The sequence below is a fragment of the Thalassophryne amazonica genome, chromosome 12 (genome assembly GCF_902500255.1).
Source record: "Thalassophryne amazonica chromosome 12, fThaAma1.1, whole genome shotgun sequence".
Classification (NCBI taxonomy): domain Eukaryota; kingdom Metazoa; phylum Chordata; class Actinopteri; order Batrachoidiformes; family Batrachoididae; genus Thalassophryne; species Thalassophryne amazonica.
Window position 1 is genome coordinate 62,268,152 of NC_047114.1, and position 23,783 is coordinate 62,291,934.

The 23,783-nt window shown below is 41.9% G+C and overlaps 1 protein-coding gene across 1 annotated transcript in view; it reads left to right on the forward strand.

The window, feature by feature from the left end:
* eef2b (eukaryotic translation elongation factor 2b) overlaps window positions 1-23,783 on the forward strand; it is a 38,629-nt gene that overhangs the window by 7,009 nt on the left and 7,837 nt on the right. The window contains exons 2-13 of the mRNA XM_034183669.1: window positions 6,413-6,627; window positions 8,934-9,115; window positions 9,208-9,419; window positions 9,547-9,725; window positions 11,711-11,816; window positions 12,047-12,299; window positions 14,180-14,375; window positions 15,077-15,200; window positions 17,380-17,622; window positions 18,312-18,665; window positions 18,801-18,983; window positions 20,833-20,965. Of these exons, the coding sequence (XP_034039560.1) occupies window positions 6,413-6,627; window positions 8,934-9,115; window positions 9,208-9,419; window positions 9,547-9,725; window positions 11,711-11,816; window positions 12,047-12,299; window positions 14,180-14,375; window positions 15,077-15,200; window positions 17,380-17,622; window positions 18,312-18,665; window positions 18,801-18,983; window positions 20,833-20,965 (2,380 nt within the window). The remainder of the gene's footprint in view (window positions 1-6,412; window positions 6,628-8,933; window positions 9,116-9,207; window positions 9,420-9,546; window positions 9,726-11,710; window positions 11,817-12,046; window positions 12,300-14,179; window positions 14,376-15,076; window positions 15,201-17,379; window positions 17,623-18,311; window positions 18,666-18,800; window positions 18,984-20,832; window positions 20,966-23,783) is intronic.

Consider the following 23,783-nt stretch of genomic DNA (forward strand, 5'->3'; position numbering starts at 1 on the left):
ATATGTGATACATTAATTGTAATGTGATGATAAAAGACCAGGTTCTCTGGTATCGTTGACCGAACGATCCACCCCTAAAAATCAGTCCGCCTTTTGCATCTGCGCACGCGTCATTTCGGACCACAGCAGTACGTCTGAGATGGGGTCTCTTCACTCAAAGCAATCAAATGGATTAATGGGATTATTAACCTTCAGATGATAAAGGTAAAACCTCTTAAATCATTGTAAAGTCTGTTTTAAGCAGAAACTTGGCGAAATTCCGTGATGCTTTGAAATGACTGACGCGCAGTGAACACATCAGTTAGCAGCTCATTTAGCCGTGGTGCTCTGATCGCTTCCGCCGCCTTTGATGATGAATAATGCTGAATTTATGTGGAAATGATTGTTGTACAAAAGCTTCAGTTATCTCGCTGAGATAGATGATGACTAGAGTGCAGTTTGAAGCAGAAACGGGGTTTTAATCCGTGAACCGCGGCTAATGATGCATGCACAGATGCAAAAGGTGGACTGATTTTTAGGGGAGACCGTTCAATCAGTCTCCCCTATTTTCACAACTTTTAAAAATTTCCTTGGCGTAATGTTTTTCGTTTATACATGTCTATGACGGTAGCCAACTAATAACCAGCATTCTCAGATCCTGTTACAAGCATGCCTGTGTGGTGATATTTCCTCACAGACGCTGAGATTTACGGTTTCACTTTTGAAATTTGGTACTGAATGACAAGGAAATTTTCACTACTCAGTATTTTTGGAGCAATTTGATCTTTGTCACAACAGTTTTGAAAGTCAATATCCAGCCCTGTCAGCTTTTGTATTGTTGCAATTTAATTAACTTATACAGCAACACATGCGCATAAACCTTATCTACCCCATAAATAAGCAAATTAGCAACAGTGGTAAGGGAGAACGCCAATCATTACACATTCTTAACTCAAAACAATATGCAGTTTTTGAAGAAATAGCAAGTTTTGTTTCCAATTTCAAGCAGAATATTTTTTTTCAGCGAGTAGGTTTATGACTTGGTGGCATTGTTAAGATGGCAAATGTCTTTATGTGACCAAGGCAAACAATCAAGGGAGTTGGAGTTGTGATGCATGAAGAAGAAAAACAAACTCCATACACAATTATTTTGACTCATTGTGGTTTTAGTCTCATTTGAAGGTCAGATTTATTCAAAACTGTGTTATTTGAAGAACTTTAAATCTCTGAACAGTCTGGATAGATAATGAAAAACTAGTTCCTTTGACATAACACAGTATTAGAATTGGGTTTGACTCCAAGCCTTTATGTGAATGGTGCAAAGACATCACAGAAGCAGAACGCTTGACAGCCTTATTTCCAAGGTAAATATTTGCTAAGCTTACATGGGTGCTAACCAACAATACTATTATGTGATGGGAGTGCATTGGTACTAACCAGCATTGGCGGGCACAGTTCAGCTAATCCGATAGCAGATAATTATCGAAGCTAATGTTTTTGCTGTCGGATTAGCTTTTCAGATAAGTTTTAAAACCATCATCGGACCAGTTATCTTCCAATAAATTTAGTTCCATTAACTTTCAGTCCGATAACATTTTTTTGCTGGTAAAGTTTAACGTCAAAAAAGTTTGTAAACCCTAAAATCAAACATTTTAGTCCGTTTATTGTGTTTTTAGCAGACTGGCTGCCTGCCACTTGCTGATGACGTCATCATTAATCGCAAAAAGTGATTGGCCGCTCGATGCAGGGAGCATTGTGGGTAGTGTAGTTCAGGTTCACTTTGGACGTTACAGTGACCCGTCCACTCAACACAAAAACAAAACAGACTAACTTTAACATTGTTTTATTTTATTTCTTTGTGGCTGTAATTTAATCGCCAAGACTAGGTGGAGGAGATGAGCTCTCACGGCGCAGCTGTGTGAACAGAGGGAGGGACTTTTCTTCATGTTTAGACACTGTTTTGGATTTTTTTTAAAAAGGATGCTTTATGTGGATTATTTAATCAGATGAATCCCACTGAAACTAGCAGGTAAGAATTTATATTTACTATGAGTATTTTATTCTGCCAATCAATGCATTAATGGATGTATTTCGGTTGTTTAAGTCACAGGGTTCAAAGCATGTGAAAAAAGCGGCAGCTTTTAGCTTGTAAATGAAGGTGTATCTAATACCAAGGTAAACTGTGACTTCTAATACTGTGTTTTACTGCTTTTGAAAGATGATGACAGTGTTTGGGGTTTTATTTTTTTATTTATTCATTTTTCGTGTGTTCTTTGTGTTTGTGATCCTTGAATTTACCCAGCAGCCCCTGTGGCGCTTAAAGTGAAACTGGTTTATCAGATGCTGACAGTGTAATCTGATGTGGCCGCGTCCAAATCAATACTAAAAGTTATCGGTTATCTGTAATAAAGCTAAATTTTTTAGCAGTGTATCGGTTTATCATCATAAAAGATAACTTTTCATTTATCTGATTAATGTTATCAAAGCTAACTTTTTGGTTAGCTGTACCCACCACTGCTAACCAGTATTATTTTCCAGCTGAATGCCACATGAAAACTGCATTGTTGTGTTTATAAAACAGTTTATATTTCACTAGGACAGAAGTTTAGTAAATTATGTATTGCGGCTAGTTAATAGAAAGCATTTTAGTGAGTAGGCCCCAGTATTTACGTAGTCACAGCGTCTACAGTACACATTAATAATTTTATAGCTAATATGATAGCCACCACCAACCTTTTTGGCATTGTTTATTACTTTCACCAGTGAGATACTATTTTCCTTTTAATTTAGTCAAGAATGTAATGTTGATGCAGTTACTCAAACAAAGACTGTTTTCAGTGTTCTTGATGTCATCATTCTTCTCTAGTTTATGCTTGCTCTTAGTGGACATTGATGTAGATTGTAAACACCAAATCACAAATCACCTTGTGAACACCAATAACCTAGAGTTTGGCTGTTACAGAGCTTTATGATGGCATAAAGCAAGAATGTTAACATTTCCTAATGTCATTCCTCTGCTTCGCAGTGTTTAAGAAATTGCTAAAAAAAAAAAAAAGAACGAAAGAAACATTTTGAGCAAGAGCCAGAAGAACATCAAAACATAGCTAACGCTTTCCTTTATGACTCCCCCACCCAGGTAGAATTCTGTCTAAACCAGTCAACTGCATGAGATAGCTTGGACACCAGCAGGCACAGTGATGACTTAACCTCCGCCACACTTCTCTCTATATATTTCAACATTATACCCCCCCCCCCCCCCCACCCACCCTCTCCAAATTAGTTGCTAAAAGTAATAAATTTAAAAAAATCTGGACACAGCATTTTGCAGTTCTTTTTTCCCCCCGGTCCTACTATAACAGGGGTGTAACTAAGCTTTATTGAGGAAAGTGTTCTGTGAGTAGTTAGTTTAGCTTGATTTGTTATGATTATTTAGTAACAGTCATATTAGGTATTATGTACTTAGTATGGAGTTTAATAATTAATTTCTTATAATAATAACAACAATAACAAAAAACAAACCTATACTTGGCTGAGGTTCCCGGCCGATTGTGCAGATATGTACAGTACATGTGATATGTAGATGCAAGTGTTAACAGATATTTGGGGGCATTGAAAACATGAGTTTCTATGGAATGATATATAACAGGTGGAGGCAAGTTCACTGAAGACTACAAATCACTGCTGAAATTGAAGTGCATGTGTACTGTTATGTGTAAATTTCTTCAGACCAAAATGTGTGGATAAAAGTGAAAGTAACCATGTCTGGGGTCAGACAGGACCTTTTTTCACTCTTTGTCATGTTTGACCTTGAGGTCCAAGGTCAAATGCAGTCAGGTCAAGGGAGTCAGGATGCATGATTTCCTATAGGTGTTCAATAAAATTGTAAGCTGTAGAAGTGATATTTGGAGAAATAAAGTGACAATCTGGTGTCAGGTGGTAGGTATCTTTGTCGGTCATTATCTTGGATGGCCTTGAACATCTGGAGCAAGGTCATACTGTATGCCTGGATGTCACATTTGTCTCTGTACAATATAGTATGGGTGTGTCCTATGTATGCAAGGGGTAAGAGGGAAATATAGAGCCCTCAAAACGTGACGGACGGACACACAGACGGAGTCCATTTCAGTGGTTCCCCTTATTTCATGGCAGGGGACAAAAATTCTCAGATAAGATAACTTCAGACTTTCAAAATTGTACAGAATTTTGAATTCCTATAGAGTATTGTCAGTGCTGCCTACCTGCACATGTATCTACGAGGTCTGTTAGAAAAGTATCCGACCTTATTATTTTTTTCAAAAACCATATGGATTTGAATCACGTGTGATTACATCAGACATGCTTGAACCCTAGTGGGCATGCGAGAGTTTTTCACGCCTGTCGGTTACGTCATTCGCCTGTGGGCAGTCTTTGAGTGAGGAGTCATCCACCCTCTCGTTGATTTTTTCATTGTTTAGGAATGGCTCAGAGACTGCTGCTTTGTTTGATCAAAATTTTTTCAAAACTGTAAGGCACAACTGAGTGGACACCATTCGATAAATTCAGCTGGTTTTCGGTAAAAATTTTAACGGCTGATGAGAGATTTTGGTCTGGTAGTGTCGCCGTAAGGACGGCCCACGGCGCCTGACGGCGATCTGCGCTTCGAGGCGGCAGCGTCTCGCCGTTTCAAGTTAAAAACTTCCACATTTCAGGCTCTGTTGACCCAGTAAGTCGTCAGAGAACAGAGAACTTTCAGAAGAAGTCGGCATGAGGAGTTTATTCGGACATTCCATTGTTAACGGAGATTTTGTAATGAAAGAACGTGTGGGCAGAGTCGCATGTTGGGCCGGACCCGACCGCGGGGGGTCGCGACAGGAAAAACACCTCGGTTGGAAACCTTAACGGGCAAGTTGGAACATGCCTAAGCTGTTAAACAATTTCTCAGTTACTCACTTGTTGAAAGCCATCAAAAGCCGCCTGAATTTTACAAATGGTTTTCAACACGGAGGTGTTTTTCCTGTCGCGGCGCACACAGATTTGCCGAGTCATCACGGAAACGACGCAGCGAATTTGCGCGCACGTCTTTCATTGAAAATGTCCTTAAACAGTGGAATGTCCGCATAAAGTCCTCATGCCGGCCTCTTCTGAATCTTCTCTGTTCTCTCACGACATCCTGGGTGAATTAAGCCTTAAATTAGGATGTTTTCAGGTCGAAACAGGCCGATGACGGTGCCTGGAAGTGCTGCAGGACGTCCCGCTCCGTGGGAAGTCCTTACACCGACAGAAACACCCCATAATCTCTCATCAGCCGTTAAACTTTTCACCGAAAACCAGCTTAATTTCTCGAATAGTGTCCACTCGGATATTCCTCACAGGTCCAGAAAAAAGTTTGATAAAGCAACGCGCGCCGTCTCGAGCAGCGTGTGAAACTAAGGAATTCAGCCGAGAGGGCGGGACCACATCTCACTCAAGGCCTGCCCACAGGGAAATGACGTCACCGACACGCGTGAAAAAACTCACGCATGTGCACGAGGGTTCAAGCATGATTGGTGTAATCGCACGTCATTCAAATCCATATAGTTAAAAAAAAAATAAAAGGGTCGGTTTATTATCTAATAAACCTCATACTTGTTACACAATAGCAATCTCGTCTCATCTATTAACACTCTGTGACTTTTCTTATTCAATTTCACAGGGTAATGCTCTGTCATGGGTCAGTGACTGCTAGTTTTGTATGGGGAATGTATTTGTATTTGCTATATTGCAGCAATTCAATAACACCTTTCACAAGGGAAGATTAGCACTACCTGATAACTACAGCCCTGTTATAATGGCTTAATTTGGTGCACATTTGTTGACAGCCTAACTAAAATTGATGCCATGTTTTTCTTAGTGCTTAGAATACCTTACACATTCATATCGACATAATATTTTATACTGATTGTAGATTTATTCATTTAGGAAACACTTTAACTGTTTTACTTGCTCTGGATACATTTGAGTATAATCTTTATGAATATTTTCAGAGAATAAATTTAAATAATGAGTACTTCACTATGCAGTGGACTGGGATGTCATCCAGGGGTAGTCGTGGACACTCATCAGCTCCATGCCTCAAGGATGAGGCACCTGCCCAGTGGGCCTCAGGGCCTGTGTGGGACTGGGTCTGCTGTTCATTTGATTGTGAGATGGAAAAGTTCCGCCCATTCTGCAGCAACTGATTTATGACTCAGTAATTCCTGATCTGTAGCTTTTTCTGAAGACATATGGTAAAGTTAGTGTTTGCTCACATGGGCTGGTCAGGCTTATAGATTCAGTTTCAGACATATCTTTCTTTTTATAACTTGGCTTGTATCTGCTGCAGAGATAATCATATGGTAGTTAAATAAAGAGCGATGTGTGAAACAAAATACAGTTTTGCTGGATGTAACACCTACCACTTCCTGTGCTCCCCCAGGTGAACTTCACTGTGGATCAGATCCGTGCCATCATGGACAAGAAGTCCAACATCAGGAACATGTCTGTGATTGCCCATGTTGATCACGGAAAGTCAACTCTGACTGACTCCCTGGTGTCCAAGGCGGGAATCATTGCTTCTGCTCGGGCTGGAGAGACCCGCTTCACAGACACACGCAAAGATGAACAAGAGCGCTGTATTACCATCAAATCAACGTACGGATTTTGGGGCTGCACACACACATACATGCACACACACAGGGTTCACCAAACCTGCTCCTGGAGATCACCTGCTACAACCACAACTAATTAGTCAAGTTTGGTGTTTCCCAGCAATTGACTGGCTGAGCACACCTCACCACCAAGTATTTCATGAGCTGTGGGTGTGGCCAGGAAAGTTGGAAAAATTCATTCTTTTCCTTTATTGTCATTGATCATTATGTACTTCCATATATAATAATATTAAAATTTAATTTCCCCAGCAAGACCACAAGTTACAATAATGTAAATGAAAATAATAATAATAATCATAGTCTAGAAATAAAACATAGAAAATAATGATATGAAAAATATTCCAATTGAGAAGGAAGATAAATTTGATGATATACTGTACATGTCCATAAAATGTAAGAATGACCATATCAATAAAATGTAACCAAAATCCGGGGCAGGTGATTTCCAGGAGCAGAGTTGGTGACCCCTGTTGTACATCCAGTGAAGGTTTTAAATTGAAAATGTATGTTGTGGTTGTTAGATATATTTGTGTGTTTATCTATTATTTTGTTTTCTTTGCTATTTGTTTTGACATGAAGTAATTACTTTACTTAAATGGTTATATTCTTAGTTTGATAGACTTTTAGTCTGTTATTTGTCTAAATGCATGTTGAACTGGTTTTTACCACTTAGAACAAAGAGATTCAAGTTACAATATAAATCATATGTCCCGTTATCATGCGGGTTATTGGCAGGGGGGGTGGGACCTCCCTTGAATGCCCACAGGACCAATAAGGGAAGGATTTTGCAAGATAAGGTGGTTGATCTGGTCGATCTCTCTTGGTCGATCTGGGAAGACAGTTGCGATTCCCGGACAACATCGCAGCCACGACACTCCGTCCAGACATGGTGTTGATGTCAACATCCAGCCGGCAGGTGGTGCTCCTTGAGCTAACAGTTCCCTGGGAGGACAGAATGGAGGAAGCCCAGGAGAAGAAGAGAGCAAAATATGCAGAGCTTGTGGCTGAGTGCCGGAGGAACGGTTGGAATGCCTGCTGCGAGCCACTTGAGGTGGGCTGCAGGGGCTTTGCAGGCAGATCCCTACACCGCGTCCTTGGACTCCTTGGGATTTGCGGACTGCATAGGTGAAGAGCCACCAAGAACATCTTGGAAGCAGCTGAGAAGGCTTCACGGTGGCTCTGGTTGAGGAGGGGGGAGGCGTGGCGTAGTGCGCTACCTGGACACAAGTCGGGGGACTGATCACCCCCGGCTGGGTCGCCCGAGTGAGGGTGTATGACTAAGACCCGAAACACCCAGTGATCTCGGGAGAGTCACTGAAGATGTGTCCAGGTTGCACCACTAGGTGTATTGCAGGTCTCGTCTTTGTCCTGCCCATGTTGTGCTTTATAAAAACTGTTTTAGTCCATTGTTCGAGGTTCTGAACGGATGGATCTCCTGTGAGAGAGAAGCTCTTCAGAATCCAAGCCTGTTTTTTCACTGTGACTTTGAATAAATTAAAAAGTGTGAAATAGTTTGAGTTTGTACTCTATAAGAGACAGTATTACAGTAAGAACCGGGTGAAATTAACAAGGTCCAGTTAAATACTTTGTGTTCAACATGTTCTGACCATTTTTTCTTGTCTGGTCAGCTCTGATGTGCATAATTTTAGCTGTGGGTTAGCTAGTACATTGAAAGACCTTGGACATTTTCATGTATATTTTAAGCTACTGTATTTTCATTATTAGTAATAAGGACATGTGTCTCGGGATGAAAAAACTAAATTTAAAAAAGATCCAGAAACAAATGGGAACACCCTGTCCAGAAACATTTACATTCAGTAACACAACCTAGTTATAAATTCAGATACTTGAAGACAGTTTCTGGTTTGATCCTGCTACACACAGGCTTCATCAGCATCTCTACTTTCTTAATGCCAGTTGGTGCTGTTGTTTTCTCAGTTTATTTGCCATATACTGCAGTATTTGCTAGGTTGATTCACATTAGTTATTCTGTTGTCACTACAATTGCAATTCATGGGGATGAAACTTTAGCATCAGAAATGTTAGAGATGCAGTAAATACAGTTTGCATTCCTCTCAGGATGTTCGAGGCTAATTCCAGTAATAAACACGGGGCTTTATTCAGGCCTCGGTAAATGTATTGAAATCCTTTCACTCTAGCTAGTTTCCATTTAGCACATTTACCTAATCTGAAGGAGGTTTGGTGACTAAAATATTGCAACAACCTATCTGAAATACAGTGCAGTAATACTTATCTCCGGTGTTGTCACTTTCTTTGGCTCTTATTCAGGGCAATCTCCTTGTTCTATGAGCTCAGCGACAATGACTTGGCATTTATCAAACAGTGTAAAGATGGCAGTGGCTTCCTGATCAACCTGATTGACTCTCCGGGTCATGTTGATTTCTCTTCTGAGGTTACTGCTGCCCTCAGGGTAACTGATGGAGCCCTGGTGGTGGTGGACTGTGTCTCAGGTAATTGAGTAGCATTTAATGCCGTCACATGTCCTACATCACATACACACTATATTTGTCACCTAGTGTCACCCATTCTACTTCTCTGTCAGGTGTGTGTGTCCAGACTGAGACTGTACTGCGGCAGGCTATTGCTGAGCGCATCAAGCCTGTTCTGATGATGAACAAGATGGACCGGGCTTTGCTTGAGCTTCAGCTGGAGCCCGAGGAGCTCTACCACACCTTTCAGCGTATAGTTGAAAACGTCAACGTTATTATTTCCACCTATGGAGAGGAAGACGGAGGACCAATGGGTAACATAATGGTGAGGAGCACTCAAAAGTCCACTCAGTTGTCTACAGACACTGAGATTTTTAAAATACATTTGCTGCCTCCTGTTTTATTTGTCCATGACTGTGTTTGAATAAAAATTGGATTTTTGTTTTCTTTAGATTGATCCTGTGATTGGTACAGTTGGGTTTGGTTCTGGCCTTCATGGATGGGCTTTTACATTGAAGCAGTTTGCTGAGATGTATGTTGCGAAGTTTGCTGCAAAAGGGTATGCTCAGTTGGGACCAGCAGAGCGGTGTAAGAAAGTGGAGGACATGATGAAGAAACTATGGGGTGACAAGTAAATGAAACCTCTCTCTATGTATGCATGTATGTATGTGTGTGTGTATTCTATTTTCCAGAGTATCGCACTGGAGTACTGTTTTTTTTTTGGGGTTTTTTTCTGTATCGTCAGCTCATCAATTTTGGATTTTTGTGCATTGTTGTAGTGTACTTCTTATTATTGGCATGCATTATTTTATTATTGGAGTTTGGAAAAGACTCAAGGACAATCTGAAATCGTACCTGAAATGGGCTGATCTCAATTCCAAACAGCTGGAGGCTGTTGCCACAGACAGAATAGGCTGGCATGCCCTGACCAAGCCACAAAGCTGTCCTTGCCCCCTCTCCCTACAACTGGTGTTCCATGTCTCACCTGTAACTGTGTTTGTGCTTCTGCCTTTGGATTATGAAGCCACTTGTGTTCTCATAACTGATGACACAACAAGTTGTCTTGCTCAACTCTCGAGAGACTACCTATATTCCCCCCGGGCCAACCTTCCCCAGGGGATGGTATATGTGGGTGATTCTTAGACTACGGGCACTTTTATGTCCCTTGATCATATTTTATGAAAAAAAAAGAAAAAAGGGGAAATTTCACACTTTTATAGTTATCTTTACAATGAAAGTGTTTTAAGAAATTTGTCCTAGTAGTCTATGATGACTTTTTCACCTTTTTTCAGCATCATTATATGCAAATATTGCCGTTTTGTGCTTGTCTCACACCCAGACTTATGATCTTCAATGATAAAAATGAATAGTAAACAAACGTTTTTTTCTAATGTTTTAAAATATCTCTGAATAAAATATCAGTAAAATAATCAAAACATAATTGGGGTATTCAATGTCATACAACTGTTGTGATTTTTTAAACGAAATGTAGTTGTCCCACACTATTGCCGTAATTTCCACCACAACAATAATGTCCCTTTAAAAAGTTTGTATGAAAGGTTGTGTGGGTAGTTTCTATGGAGATAAACAGTAACATCAGAGCAGATGTATATAGTGCCAAATCACAACAAACAGTTGCCCCAAGGCGCTTTATATTGTAAGGCAATGGTGTGGTGGAAATTACATTTACAAGGCCAATAGTGCCCGTAGTTAAAGAATCACCCATGTGTTCTTAGCTGTTGCTAGTACTGCACTCTTTTGGACAGAGACCTCAACCACCTATGAAAGTGTCTTCCATTGGGATTTGTAATCCATATGCAGCACAGGTGTTCCTTACACTATTCCAGCTGTTTGGTACTTTAATGTTTCCCATAATCCCCCTGGTGGCCCCCTGCGCTTCCCAGAATGCACCGTAGTGACAGCAGAGTTCTGGTGTCTCACAGTGCATGTGAACAATGGCAAAGCGAGGATGTGGATGGCGTTGATCCAGCGAGTTCACAGGCGATTATGATGATGACACGTTTTCCCAAGTTGAGAGGGTTATCTAGAAGAGGTGTAGCACCTCTGCCCTGATGTTGTCTTATTGTCCATACTTCACAAGGTTTGTTTACACTGTGCATTAAATTGAAACTCTGTTGAAACTGACCTCTCACGTGAGTCACGGACTGTGAGATGGCACGAGATTCACAACTGCGAAACAGCGAATTTGGTTGTGCCTCTCTCAGTGTACCCTGTCCCAGCTTGTATCTTGCATCCTGCTATGTGCTGGACTGTCTCTGGGGCACATTTGCACAGCCTGCAGCTTGGGTCCTCTCAGCTGTGGTAGACTCCTGCCTCTATGGATCTGGTTTTTAGGACCTGTTCTTGTGCTGCTATGATCAGAGCCTCTGTACTGTCCTTTAAGGAGACCTTTTCTAGCCACTGGTTGGACTCATTAATGTCAGCCACGTCCCTTATCGGTCAGTGGTACTTCCCATGGATGGGCTTGGCTTTCTGTGATACCGCATCCTGTTACTTGTAGCATTTATTGTGCCAGTGTTTAAAAATTAACATGTTAAAGACATGTAAGTGTTGTGATGAAATATCTAAAAACTTTTTTTGTGGTTCCCCTCCTAGATATTTTGATCCAGCTGCTGGCAAGTTCAGTAAGAGTGCAACTGGCCCGAACGGTGAAAAATTTCCTCGCACCTTTAGCCAGCTTGTTTTGGATCCAATTTTTAAGGTGAAAAAAATCTAGTACCAGTCACCAGGAATTTTTTTGTTTATTTTATGGAAGGCTTTGATGAGGGTTTATTGGTGTCATGATTACTTTAATTTCTTTATTTAGATGCATATGAGTACTTTTAAATCATTTAATTTTGTACATCTCTTTGGATGCTGTCATGAAGGTCCGTGATGACGACACATCTAGACTGGGAGAGTTCATTCTTTCTTCTGTTGCTCTGCTCATAGGTGTTTGATGCGATAATGAATTTCAAGAAGGAAGAAGTAGCCAAGCTAATTGAGAAGCTGGGCATCAAACTGGACACAGAAGATAAGGACAAGGAGGGGAAACCCCTTCTGAAGGCTGTGATGCGTCGCTGGCTGCCTGCTGGGGAGGCCCTTCTCCAAATGATCACCATCCATCTGCCTTCCCCTGTCACAGCACAGAGGTATCGTTGTGAGCTGCTCTACGAAGGCCCTGGAGATGATGAGGCTGCCATGGGTTAGTAAGACATAACATTGCATCCAAAAAGTATTCACAGTGCTTCACTTTTGCCACATTTTGTTACAGCCTTATTCCAAAATGTATGAAATTCATTTCTTCCCTCAAAATTCTGCACACAGTATCCCATAATGACAATGTGGAAAAAAGTTTGAGATTGTTGCAGATTTATTAAAAAAAAAACTAAGAAATCACACGTACATAAGTATTCACAGTCTTTGTCACAAAGCTCAAAATTAAGCTCAGGTGCATCCTGTTTCCACTGATCATTCTTGAGATGTTTCTACAGCTTAATTGGAGTCCACCTGGGGTAAACTCAGTTGATTGGACATGATTTGAAAAGGTACACACCTGTCTACATATAAGGTCCCACAGTTGACGGTGCATGCCAGAGCACAAACTAAGCATGAAGTCAAAGAAATTGTCTGTAGACCTCGGTGCATGCCAGAGCACAAACTAAGCATGAAGTCAAAGAAATTGTCTGTAGACCTCTGAGACAGGATTGTCTCAAGGCACAAATCTGGGGAAGGGTACAGAAACATTTCTGCTCTTTTGAAGGTGCCAATGAGCACATTGGCCTGCATCAGAAGTTCAGATCCACCAGGACTCTTCCTAGAGGTGGCCGCCCGTCTAAACTGAGTGATCGGGGGAGAAGGACCTTAGTCAGGGAGGTGAGCAAGAACCCGATGGTCACTCTGTCAGAGCTCCAGCATTCCTCTGTGGAGAGAGGAGAACCTTCCAGAAGGACAACCATCTCTGCAGCAATCCACCATTCGGGCTTGTATGGTAAAGTGGCCAGACAGAAGCCACTCCTTAGTAAAAGGCACATGGCAGCCTGCCTGGAGTTTGCCAAAAGGCACCTGAAGTACTCTCAGACCATGAGAAACTAAATTCTCTGGTCTGATGAGACAAAGATTGAACACTTTGGCGTGAATGCCAGGCGTCATCTTTGGAGGACACTAGGCATCATCCCTACAGTGAAGCATGGTGGTGGCAGCATCATGCTGTGGGGATATTTTTCAGTGGCAGGAACTGGGAGACTAGTCAGGATTGAGGGAAAGATGAATGCAGCAATGTACAGAGACATCCTGGAAGAAAACCTGCTCCAGAGCACTCTTGACCTCAGACTGGGTCAACTGTTCATCTTTCAGCAGGACAATGACCCTAAGCACACAGGCAAGATATCAAAGGAGTGGTTTCAGGACAACTCTGTGAATGTCCTTGAGTGGCCCAGCCAGAGCCCAGACCTGAATCTGATTGAACATCTCTGGAGAGATCTGAAAATGGCTGTGCACCGACAGTCCCCATCCAACCTGATGGAGCTTGAGAGGTGCTGCAAAGAGGAATGGACAAAACTGCCAAAAGACAGGTGCACCAAGCTTGTGACATCATATTCAAGAAGACTTGAAGTTGTAATTGCTGCCAAAGGTGCATCAACAAAGTATTGAGCAAAGGGTGTGAATAATTATATGCATGTGATTTGTTTTTTATTTTTAATAAATTTGCAAATTTATTAAAAATTTGCAAAAAAAATATTTTTCATGTTGTCACTATGAGTTGTTGTGAATCAAATTTTGAGGGAAAAAATTGAGAATTTCATCCATTTTGGATTAGTGAATAGTTGTGTATAGCTTCTGGATGTGAATAGTTTCCGGATGCATTGTACACAAAAGCAAACAATAGCTGTGAGTTGCAGCTCTGGATTTAAGACATTATTTGGTTAAATGAAAAGGTATGGAATCAGGGAAGATTTGGTTTGAAAGTTTTTAACCAAGGTGTATGTAAACCTTTGCCTTTAGCTGTGCAGACAACAACACATGGTGTCCAGATGTGTTTATAGATTTAGACAGTTCAGAGAGATCTTTCTGTTCTCCACTCAGGCATAAAGAACTGTGATCCCAAGGCTCCTCTCATGATGTATATTTCCAAAATGGTCCCAACCAGTGACAAAGGTCGCTTCTATGCCTTTGGCCGCGTCTTCTCCGGTTGCGTGTCCACAGGCCAGAAGGTGCGCATTATGGGACCCAACTTCAGTCCTGGCAAAAAAGAGGACCTCTACCTCAAACCCATCCAGAGGTGAGCTTATTATGCCCCTGCTTAGTGAAGTTCAGGTCATTATGCTTTCATCCGTCTGTACACATTTCATTTCCACACTTGGTGAATTGGAATAGCCTAGACTCTAGAGGAACGCTCTTTGAAAAAATCGGGGGTCATCTTTCATCCATTATGGTCTCTGTGGGCGCCATCTTGATTTTCATTTCCATGCAGTTACACTTTATGTGATTGGAACCATTTCTAGGTGAATTGGGATAGGCGTGAGGAAGGTTCCTTAAAAAGCTGCCATGGGCACTGTCTCAATATTTATTTTCATGCAGTAAAAAAAAACACCATGTCTGTTTGAAAACAGTTCACTGTGGTGTCTTGTGGGAGGCTGGAGGAGTAGTTCCTTGTGAAAATAGGGGTCAATACACCACATTCCAATTGTAAAGCGGTAATCTTGCAGTATAGAAATACACGATATACAGTATTCAAAGCACCAGTCTTTTGGTATAGGAATAATTTTCCAACTTAATTGTCGCCTTTAAATTAAAACCATACACGAAATTTAACATATGAGCGGGGGCATATACCGCTCTTTGTTTTGTTCTTATTTTTCATTCATTCATTCATACATTCATTTTCTATACTCACTCCAGGTAAGGGTCACAGGAGGCTGGTAATTTGTGTATTTGTTTTTATTACATTTCTGGCAAAGCATTCTTCTCTTTCTTCATCAGGACAATTCTGATGATGGGTCGGTATGTAGAGCCTATCGAGGATGTCCCATGTGGAAACATTGTGGGTCTTGTTGGAGTAGACCAGTTCCTGGTTAAGACAGGGACCATAACCACGTTTGAGCAAGTAGCGTAATGGATTTTTTTTCCTCTCCTCTCTCCTAAAGCTTTTTAAGACATATGAGGTCTATTAGAAAAGTATCAGACCTTATTATTTTTTTCAAAAACCATATGGATTTGAATCACGTGTGATTACATCAGACATGCTTGAACGCTCGTGGGCATGCGACAGTTTTTTCACGCCTGTCGGTTACGTCATTCGCCTGTGGGCAGTCTTTGAGTGAGGAGTGGCCCACCCTCTCGTCGATTTTTTCATTGTTTAGGAATGGCTCAGAGACTGCTGCTTTGTTTGATCAAAATTTTTTCAAAACTGTAAGGCACAACTGAGTGGACACCATTCGATAAATTCAGCTGGTTTTCGGTAAACATTTTAACAGCTGATGAGAGATTTTGGTCTGGTAGTGTCGCCGTAAGGACGGCCCACGGCGCCTGACGGCGATCTGCGCTTCGAGGCGGCAGTGTCTCGCCGTTTCAAGTTAAAAACTTCCACATTTCCGGCTCTGTTGACCCAGTAAGTCGTCAGAGAACAGAGAACTTTCAGAAGAAGTCGGCATGAGGAGTTTATTCGGACATTCCATTGTTAACGGACATTTTGTAATGAAAGAACGTGCGGGCAGAGTCGCATGTCGGGCCGGACCTGACCGCGGGGGGTCGTGACAGGAAAAACACCTCCGTTGGAAACCTTAACGGGCAAGTTGGAACATGCCCAAGCTGTTAAACAATTTCTCAGGTACTCACTTGTTGAAAGCCATCAAAAGCCGCCTGAATTTTACAAATGGTTTTCAACACGGAGGTGTTTTTCCTGTCGTGGCGCACACAGATTTGCCGAGTCGTCACGGAAATGACTCGGCGAATTTGCGCGCACGTCTTTCATTACAAAATGTCCTTAAACAGTGGAATGTCCGCATAAACTCCTCATGCCAGCCTCTTTTATCTCCTAACCTCTATTATCTAATAGACCTCGTACATTGTACAAAAATATATGAGTATAGCAGGGCTGTGAAAACTCTGCAGATCCGAGGAATTCTGCGGATTTCATTATTGGTGGTGGTGGTGGGGGGGGGTTAGTGTTGTACTCTGTAATTGTGATCATCACAGAGTTTTTAAAATGCCTATCGCAAAGCGTTTTCTTTTTTTACATCATGCAAGTTTTATAAGTCCACGGACACCGATCTGTGTGTTACAGATACAAATCTGTGTTCTCGGATCCGTTGACCTTCGCGGAGGAAAAAAGCCACTCAAAGCATAGCTGTTACGACATTTGTTGTAAAGCGGAACTGGTTGGTTGCTGCGGCGACGCTGTGTGGCTCATGCAAGACGCTTAAGCTAAACGTAGTGGACATCGCAAACTTTTAGAGCTCTCAGGTTTTTAAAAGAAGAATTTTGCAGCATGTCTGTGTCACGGAGCGACATCAGACAGAGTGAAGATGGCGAGAAAGACGGTTTGAAAAGGTTTGACAATGACAAGACTCCGTGGAATTGTCACTGGCTTCATCAACACACCTGAAAGATAAACGGGAAAAGTGAACTGTGCCATCAGGAAACACTGTAAAAATTTTTCTCTCCCTGCAAAATAAACATTGTGCTGTTCAGTCAGAATTTCAGACAAGATTATGTGACTTTTTTTATTATTAATCTACACTTTCGTTCATTGGAAAAAAGACATTGTGGCTTTGAATTGATTTACAGGAATTTACACAAGAATATAAATGGGTTTTTATTAATGTAGATTTTTTTCATGGGGAAAAAAGACACTGTGGATTGTTCTGAGTTAATGTATAATTTGGTTTACAATTAAAAGAAAAATCTTTCCAGGTCCTACTTCCACATCATATTCTGTTATTTCAACATTATCATTGACAGGTCAAATGAAAGGTTGAGTCTAGGATAATTTAAATATGCACTTCTTTTGAGATTTTTTCTTCCAGGAGATGCTGAAAATATATTACATACAAAATTAATTTGGTTTCTGGGGCCCCACGGGCCTTAGACCCTGGCTCGACCCCCTGCAAATTTACCTCGGATTTTGCAATTTTCATTTCACAGCCCTGGTATAGTAAGTCATTGGTTAGTTATTTTGAAATATTGCATGCACTCTGCACACAGGCTGATATTCATAATCATTTATCAGTTTACGGAATCACACAAGCAGAAATTCTCTGAGGCTGTTGGTTCTCTTTGTGCAGGCCCACAACATGAGGGTGATGAAGTTCAGCGTGAGTCCTGTAGTCAGAGTTGCTGTGGAGGCCAAGAATCCAGCTGATCTTCCCAAGCTGGTAGAGGGCTTAAAGCGCTTGGCTAAATCTGATCCCATGGTGCAGTGTATCATTGAGGAGTCTGGAGAGCATATCATAGCTGGAGCAGGAGAGTTGCATCTGGAGATCTGCCTTAAGGATCTGGAGGAGGATCATGCCTGCATTCCCCTCAAGGTGACACAGTAATAACGGACAAGTAGAATTCTCAAATACAGTATAATGCTGCCTAAGTGCAGAACAAATGATACTCAAAAGAAATATTTAATGTTAAAAGCTCAGAAGAGAATCCAAAAGCTTGTTTGCATCATCATTGGCTCAGTTAACTCAACATGTATTCATGATAACTTCAGTGTACATACGGCATGTTTGAAGAGGCTTTTGCTGTGGTCACACTTGAATTTTGGCTGTGAACGTTTGAATTATATAGTGATTCTCTGCGATGTGTATTTCCTCTGGCTTTGCTTCTGGGACTTTGTATTTATTTCCGTAATCCACAATAACTGTTGGTGGAAAGTTCAACTCATGAACATTCAAATTAGCATGGATGGAAAATCTCAGGTGTTTCTGCTCCTGCTAAACTTTGAGGGACACAACTAAACAGCATGTACAGTTACATATTAGCTAGAGAGGTCTCAGTAAAAATTACAGAAAATTTAAAGATCTTAACCTTGTTTGTAAATGTGGCTAGACATTTTGAAATGGCTTTTACTGGTTTGAATGTGTTTAATGGGTTGGGGGGGTGGAACCTTGGTTGAAAATGACAAAAATGGTCTTGCCAGGAAGCAAGTATAAAGAGCTATTTCTCACTGGCTGTAGCTGTATCACCACCCATAGGCTCAGTTTTTTTTTCCGTCTCTTTCTAGAAATCCGACCCAGTGGTGTCTTACAGAGAGACGGTCAGTGAAGAATCAGACCAGATGTGTCTTTCCAAGTCTCCCAACAAGCACAATCGCCTCTATATGAAGGCCCGACCCTTCCCAGATGGCCTGGCTGAGGCTATCGACAAAGGGGATGTCACCTCTCGGCAGGAGCTTAAGACTCGTGCACGTTACCTGGCTGAAAAGTTTGAGTGGGAAGTAACAGAAGCAAGGAAGATCTGGTGCTTTGGTCCAGATGGAACTGGGCCAAACCTGCTGATAGACATAACAAAAGGGGTACAGTATCTCAATGAGATCAAGGACAGCGTGGTGGCTGGTTTCCAGTGGGCATCTAAAGAGGTAGGTTGTCATGGAGACCAGTTACAATCATATCTGACAAGTTTTGAAATTTAGATTATTTGCAGTATTTTAGACCATGGAACAAACTTTTATCATCTTGGGTATATGGTTACAGTCTCCGGTTACATATTTCAGGGTGTTCTGTGTGAGGAGAACATGCGCGCTGTTCGCTTTGACATACATGACGTGACACTTCATGCAGATGCGATCCACCGTGGCGGAGGTCAGATTATCCCCACAGCTCGTCGAGTGTTGTACGCCTGCCAGCTCACGGCACAGCCCCGCCTGATGGAACCTGTCTACCTGGTGGAGATACAGGTAGTGTATCAACACATGCCGTCTCCACAACACATCAGATCATAAAACCACCACTACCAAATTCAGTCAGAAATAACAAATGTAAAATCAACCACTTGTGTAGAGAAACATCCTGATGTCAAGTGTGATCTGAAGTGTCACGTCACTAATCCATCAATATGTAGAACATTTATACAGACTAGATTTCATTACATTTTACAGTTTTGCAGAAATATTTTAGGATACAGTTTAAGCAAAAGCTAAATCTTGTTAAGTTTTATTGTTCATTCATATCTACAGGCATATACAAGAACTAGAGCCCAAGTACTGACAAAATCCTGTGACAGGCTTAGACCGCTGTCACACATGGCATGAATGGGGTCAGAATGGTGAATTGACACACATCCAAAAAGTGTCAAGGTGCAGTCTGAAAACATCAGGCAGCAGTCTTGGGTGGGCCCATTCGCGCGCCTGCTTTGAATGCTTTGCAGGTGGTCCAGGTGGGACACCCATCGATTTGTAGTCTATCTGCAGTCTGAGCGCAGTCCCACAGCAGTCTACATATTCGTATGGCATCATAACAGCATTCGGAAGTGATCACGGTCGGAGGAACCCCGAAATGGATTGGGCACATCAGATGCTGTCCACGTCCCGCTTGTGTCACCTACATGCACCTCCACTGGATCCCGCTCAGGGAGTGCAAAGCACATATTGATATGCAACATGTATGTGGCACGCATCCATCATGTGAAGTGGATGTGAACATTGCGCAATCAAACCGAAAGCACAGTCTGTCACTGCGAGTCCATGCATCATTGTGCCTGCCAAAAGGGAGGGCGCTGTGCCTGCAACGCAGCTGAATGAGATGTCATCCCTGTAATACACAGATTATGACATGTTCACCATCTAACTCTGTTGGAGGAATGACAGTGGAATTGTTTCGCCAGCCCATGACACCATAAATATACATGTGAATTCACCTCCAGTACAGCCTCAGGTGCGTTTAACAGTGCAGGGCAGCCAGGAAAGCCCCTCTTTCCCCAGCTGCGTTGTGTGCTGATGACATCGGCTCAGAAATGCCTCGTCCAACACGGCATAAAAATATCCCATTTCGCGCACGTGATCTGACCGGTTAGCGCGGAGCACAGCTCTTCCATGCACTCTGCTGACAATAGCGGCCCACAATGCCTTGTCCACCATGGCATAAAAATATCCCATGTCAGGAGGTGTCCTGTGGTGCTCCGGTGATCCAAACGGTCAGCGCGGAGCACAGCTCTTCTGTGCACTCGACACATTGCTGTCGCCCTGCTGTGTCTGTGAGCACAGTGTACCACACATGTCCATCCTGGTGTCCTGATCAGAGGTCCGTGCGCACGAGGGAGCGAGTGGATGAGCAAATCATTGAGTGAGTGATTGAGTGAGTGAGTGAGTGACAGCATTCGGGTGCATCTGTCCAGCAGTCTGGGCGATTTACTGTATTTATGATTCTGGTGCAGTCTGACAGCAGTCCGTGTCTACGTACTGTTATCCAACAATGTTTGGACTGCAGTTGTGTGGGTGTACACCACTTAGTCTGGACTGGCTCTGCTCACATTCTATGTGGTTGTTCAGAAGTCGTACATGGTTGTCCGACTGTCTGTCCCTCCCAGCTGCGCCTCGATGTTTGTTTTTTCCCCATTCCGGATGATTCTGCTTGATTCCTGCTCATTCTTACTTTGTGTGACGAGGGTCTTACAGAACTGATTTGAGGATTTTTTTTCAGTACTTTTTGTGACAACCATTTCAGGATTGTCATTTAATCAGTGGGGGGGGGGGAAACATGTTTGCTCCTCTGCTTTACATGTCTGACCTCTTTGCCTCGTGTGTGCAGTGCCCAGAGCAGGTGGTCGGTGGGATCTATGGCGTGTTAAACAGGAAGCGAGGCCACGTGTTTGAGGAGTGTCAGGTGGTGGGCACGCCAATGTTTGTGGTGAAAGCATACATGCCAGTCAATGAATCCTTTGGTGAGTGTCACAGAGTAAAGTATGTAAAACCATTTCCTCTCATATTCATTCCATGTCTTAGTATAGTATAAACTAAAGCAGCCCTAATTCACACATTGACAGAGTTTTTCAACCAAGTAATTAGAACCAGCTAACATTTAATAAGAGGCAGCAATATTAGATTAGATAAGACAGAACTTTATTAATCCCTTGGGAAGACTCCCTCAGGGAAATTGAGGTTCCAGCAGCACTGTACAGCAGCACACAGGGTAAGAAGTACACAGAGTATCAAAAGTGAAAAGGAAATTTTGTAAAAATTTCCACTTAGATGGACCATTTTTTGTGACTGTGCATAATCAATTTTGTATACACTTGTGTATTGAACCTGAACATGACCAGCAGAACTCCCAACTTACCATTTGCTTACAGTCACCTATAATTGATGGACATAATTTCCATATTATGCATTTATCGTTACCTCAGAGCTTGTTTTGATGAAATGTTCTAAATTATTACGTCCGCCAAGGACATAATAAATCATCGCCGTTTATTTTTTTATTTGTCTGCCTTTTAGCAGGATTATGTCAAAACTACTGCATGGATTTTGATGAAATTTTCACCACAGATCGATATTAGGCCATGGCAGACTTCACTGAATTTTGGAGGTGACCTGGAAACAGATTCTGGCTCAGGATTTCACTTTATATAGACTTTGAAAGATTACACCAAAGCAGTTTCATGGATTCTCACCAAATTTGCACAACAGACAGATATTCGGACATGGAAGACTCCACTGAATTTTAGAGGTGATCCGGATTCGGATTGGGGACATCAGAAATCCCTGATCGCTCTTGTTTTCTACTGTCGTATATGCATTTAGTCTAACTATTCTAAGAGTTACTTTACTTAATAAACAATGTATGATAAAGGTATGTAGTGTGTGAAGCTTTAGGGTTTTAGGTAAAATTACTTTATTCTTAAATTCTAACCGTTTTTCCCCACTCGGCGACACACCCGCCGAGGAACAAACTCTGGTTATTGGCGACTCTGTTTTGAGAAATGTGACGTTAGCGACACCAGCAATCATAGTCAGTTGTCTTCCGGGGGCCAGAGCAGGCGACATTGAAGGAAATTTGAAACTGCTGGCTAAGGCTAAGCGTAAATTTGGTAAGACTGTAATTCACGTCGGCAGTAATGACACCCGGTTACGCCAATCGGAGGTCACTAAAATTAACATTAAATCGGTGTGTAACTTTGCAAAAACAATGTCGGACTCTGTAGTTTTCTCTGGGCCCCTCCCCAATCGGACCGGGAGTGACATGTTTAGCCGCATGTTCTCCTTGAATTGCTGGCTGTCTGAGTGGTGTCCAAAAAATGAGGTGGGCTTCATAGATAATTGGCAAAGCTTCTGGGGAAAACCTGGTCTTGTTAGGAGAGACGGCATCCATCCCACTTTGGATGGAGCAGCTCTCATTTCTAGAAATCTGGCCAATTTTATTAAATCTTCCAAACCGTGACTACCCAGGGTTGGGACCAGGAAGCAGAGTTGTAGTCTTACACACCTCTCTGAAGCTTCTCTCCCCCTGCTATCCCCTCATTACCCCATCCCCGTAGAGACGGTGCCTGCTCCCAGACCACCAATAACCAGCAAAAATCTATTTAAGCATAAAAATTCAAAAATAAAAAAATAACATAGCACCTTCAACTGCACCACAGACTAAAACAGTTAAATGTGGTCTATTAAACATTAGGTCTCTCTCTTCTAAGTCCCTGTTAGTAAATGATATAATAATTGATCAACATATTGATTTATTCTGCCTTACAGAAACCTGGTTACAGCAGGATGAATATGTTAGTTTAAATGAGTCAACACCCCCGAGTCACACTAACTGCCAGAACGCTCGTAGCACGGGCCGAGGCGGAGGATTAGCAGCAATCTTCCACTCCAGCTTATTAATTAATCAAAAACCCAGACAGAGCTTTAATTCATTTGAAAGCTTGACTCTTAGTCTTGTCCATCCAAATTGGAAGTCCCAAAAACCAGTTTTATTTGTTGTTATCTATCGTCCAGCTGGTCGTTACCGTGAGTTTCTCTGTGAATTTTCGGACCTTTTGTCTGACTTAATGCTTAGCTCAGATAAGATAATTATAGTGGGCGATTTTAACATCCACACAGATGCTGAGAATGACAGTCTCAACCTGCATTTAATCTATTGTTAGACTCGATTGGCTTTGCTCAAAATGTAAATGAGTCCACCCATCACTTTAATCATACCTTAGATCTTGTTCTGACTTATGGTATGGAAATTGAAGACTTAACAGTATTCCCTGAAAACCCCCTTCTGTCTGATCATTTCTTAATAACATTTACATTTACTCTGATGGACTACCCAGCAGTGGGGAATAAGTTTCATTACAGTAGAAGTCTTTCAGAAAGCGCTGTAACTAGGTTTAAGGATATGATTCCTTCTTTATGTTCTCCAATGCCATATACCAACACAGGGCAGAGTAGCTACCTAAACTCTGTGAGTGAGATAGATTACCTCATCAATAGTTTTACATCCTCATTGAGGACAACTTTGGATGCTGTAGCTCCTCTGAAAAAGAGAGCCTTAAATCAGAAGTGCCTGACTCCGTGGTATAACTCACAAACTCGCAGCTTAAAGCAGATAACCCGTAAGGTGGAGAGGAAATGGCATCTCACTAATTTAGAAGATCTTCACTTAGCCTGGAAAAAGAGTCTGTTGCTGTTGTGAAAGTGTAGGAACACGGACCCACAACAGGGGGCGCAAATGAACGGACAATGGAGGAAGTCAAATAACAACACTTTACTGTTGTG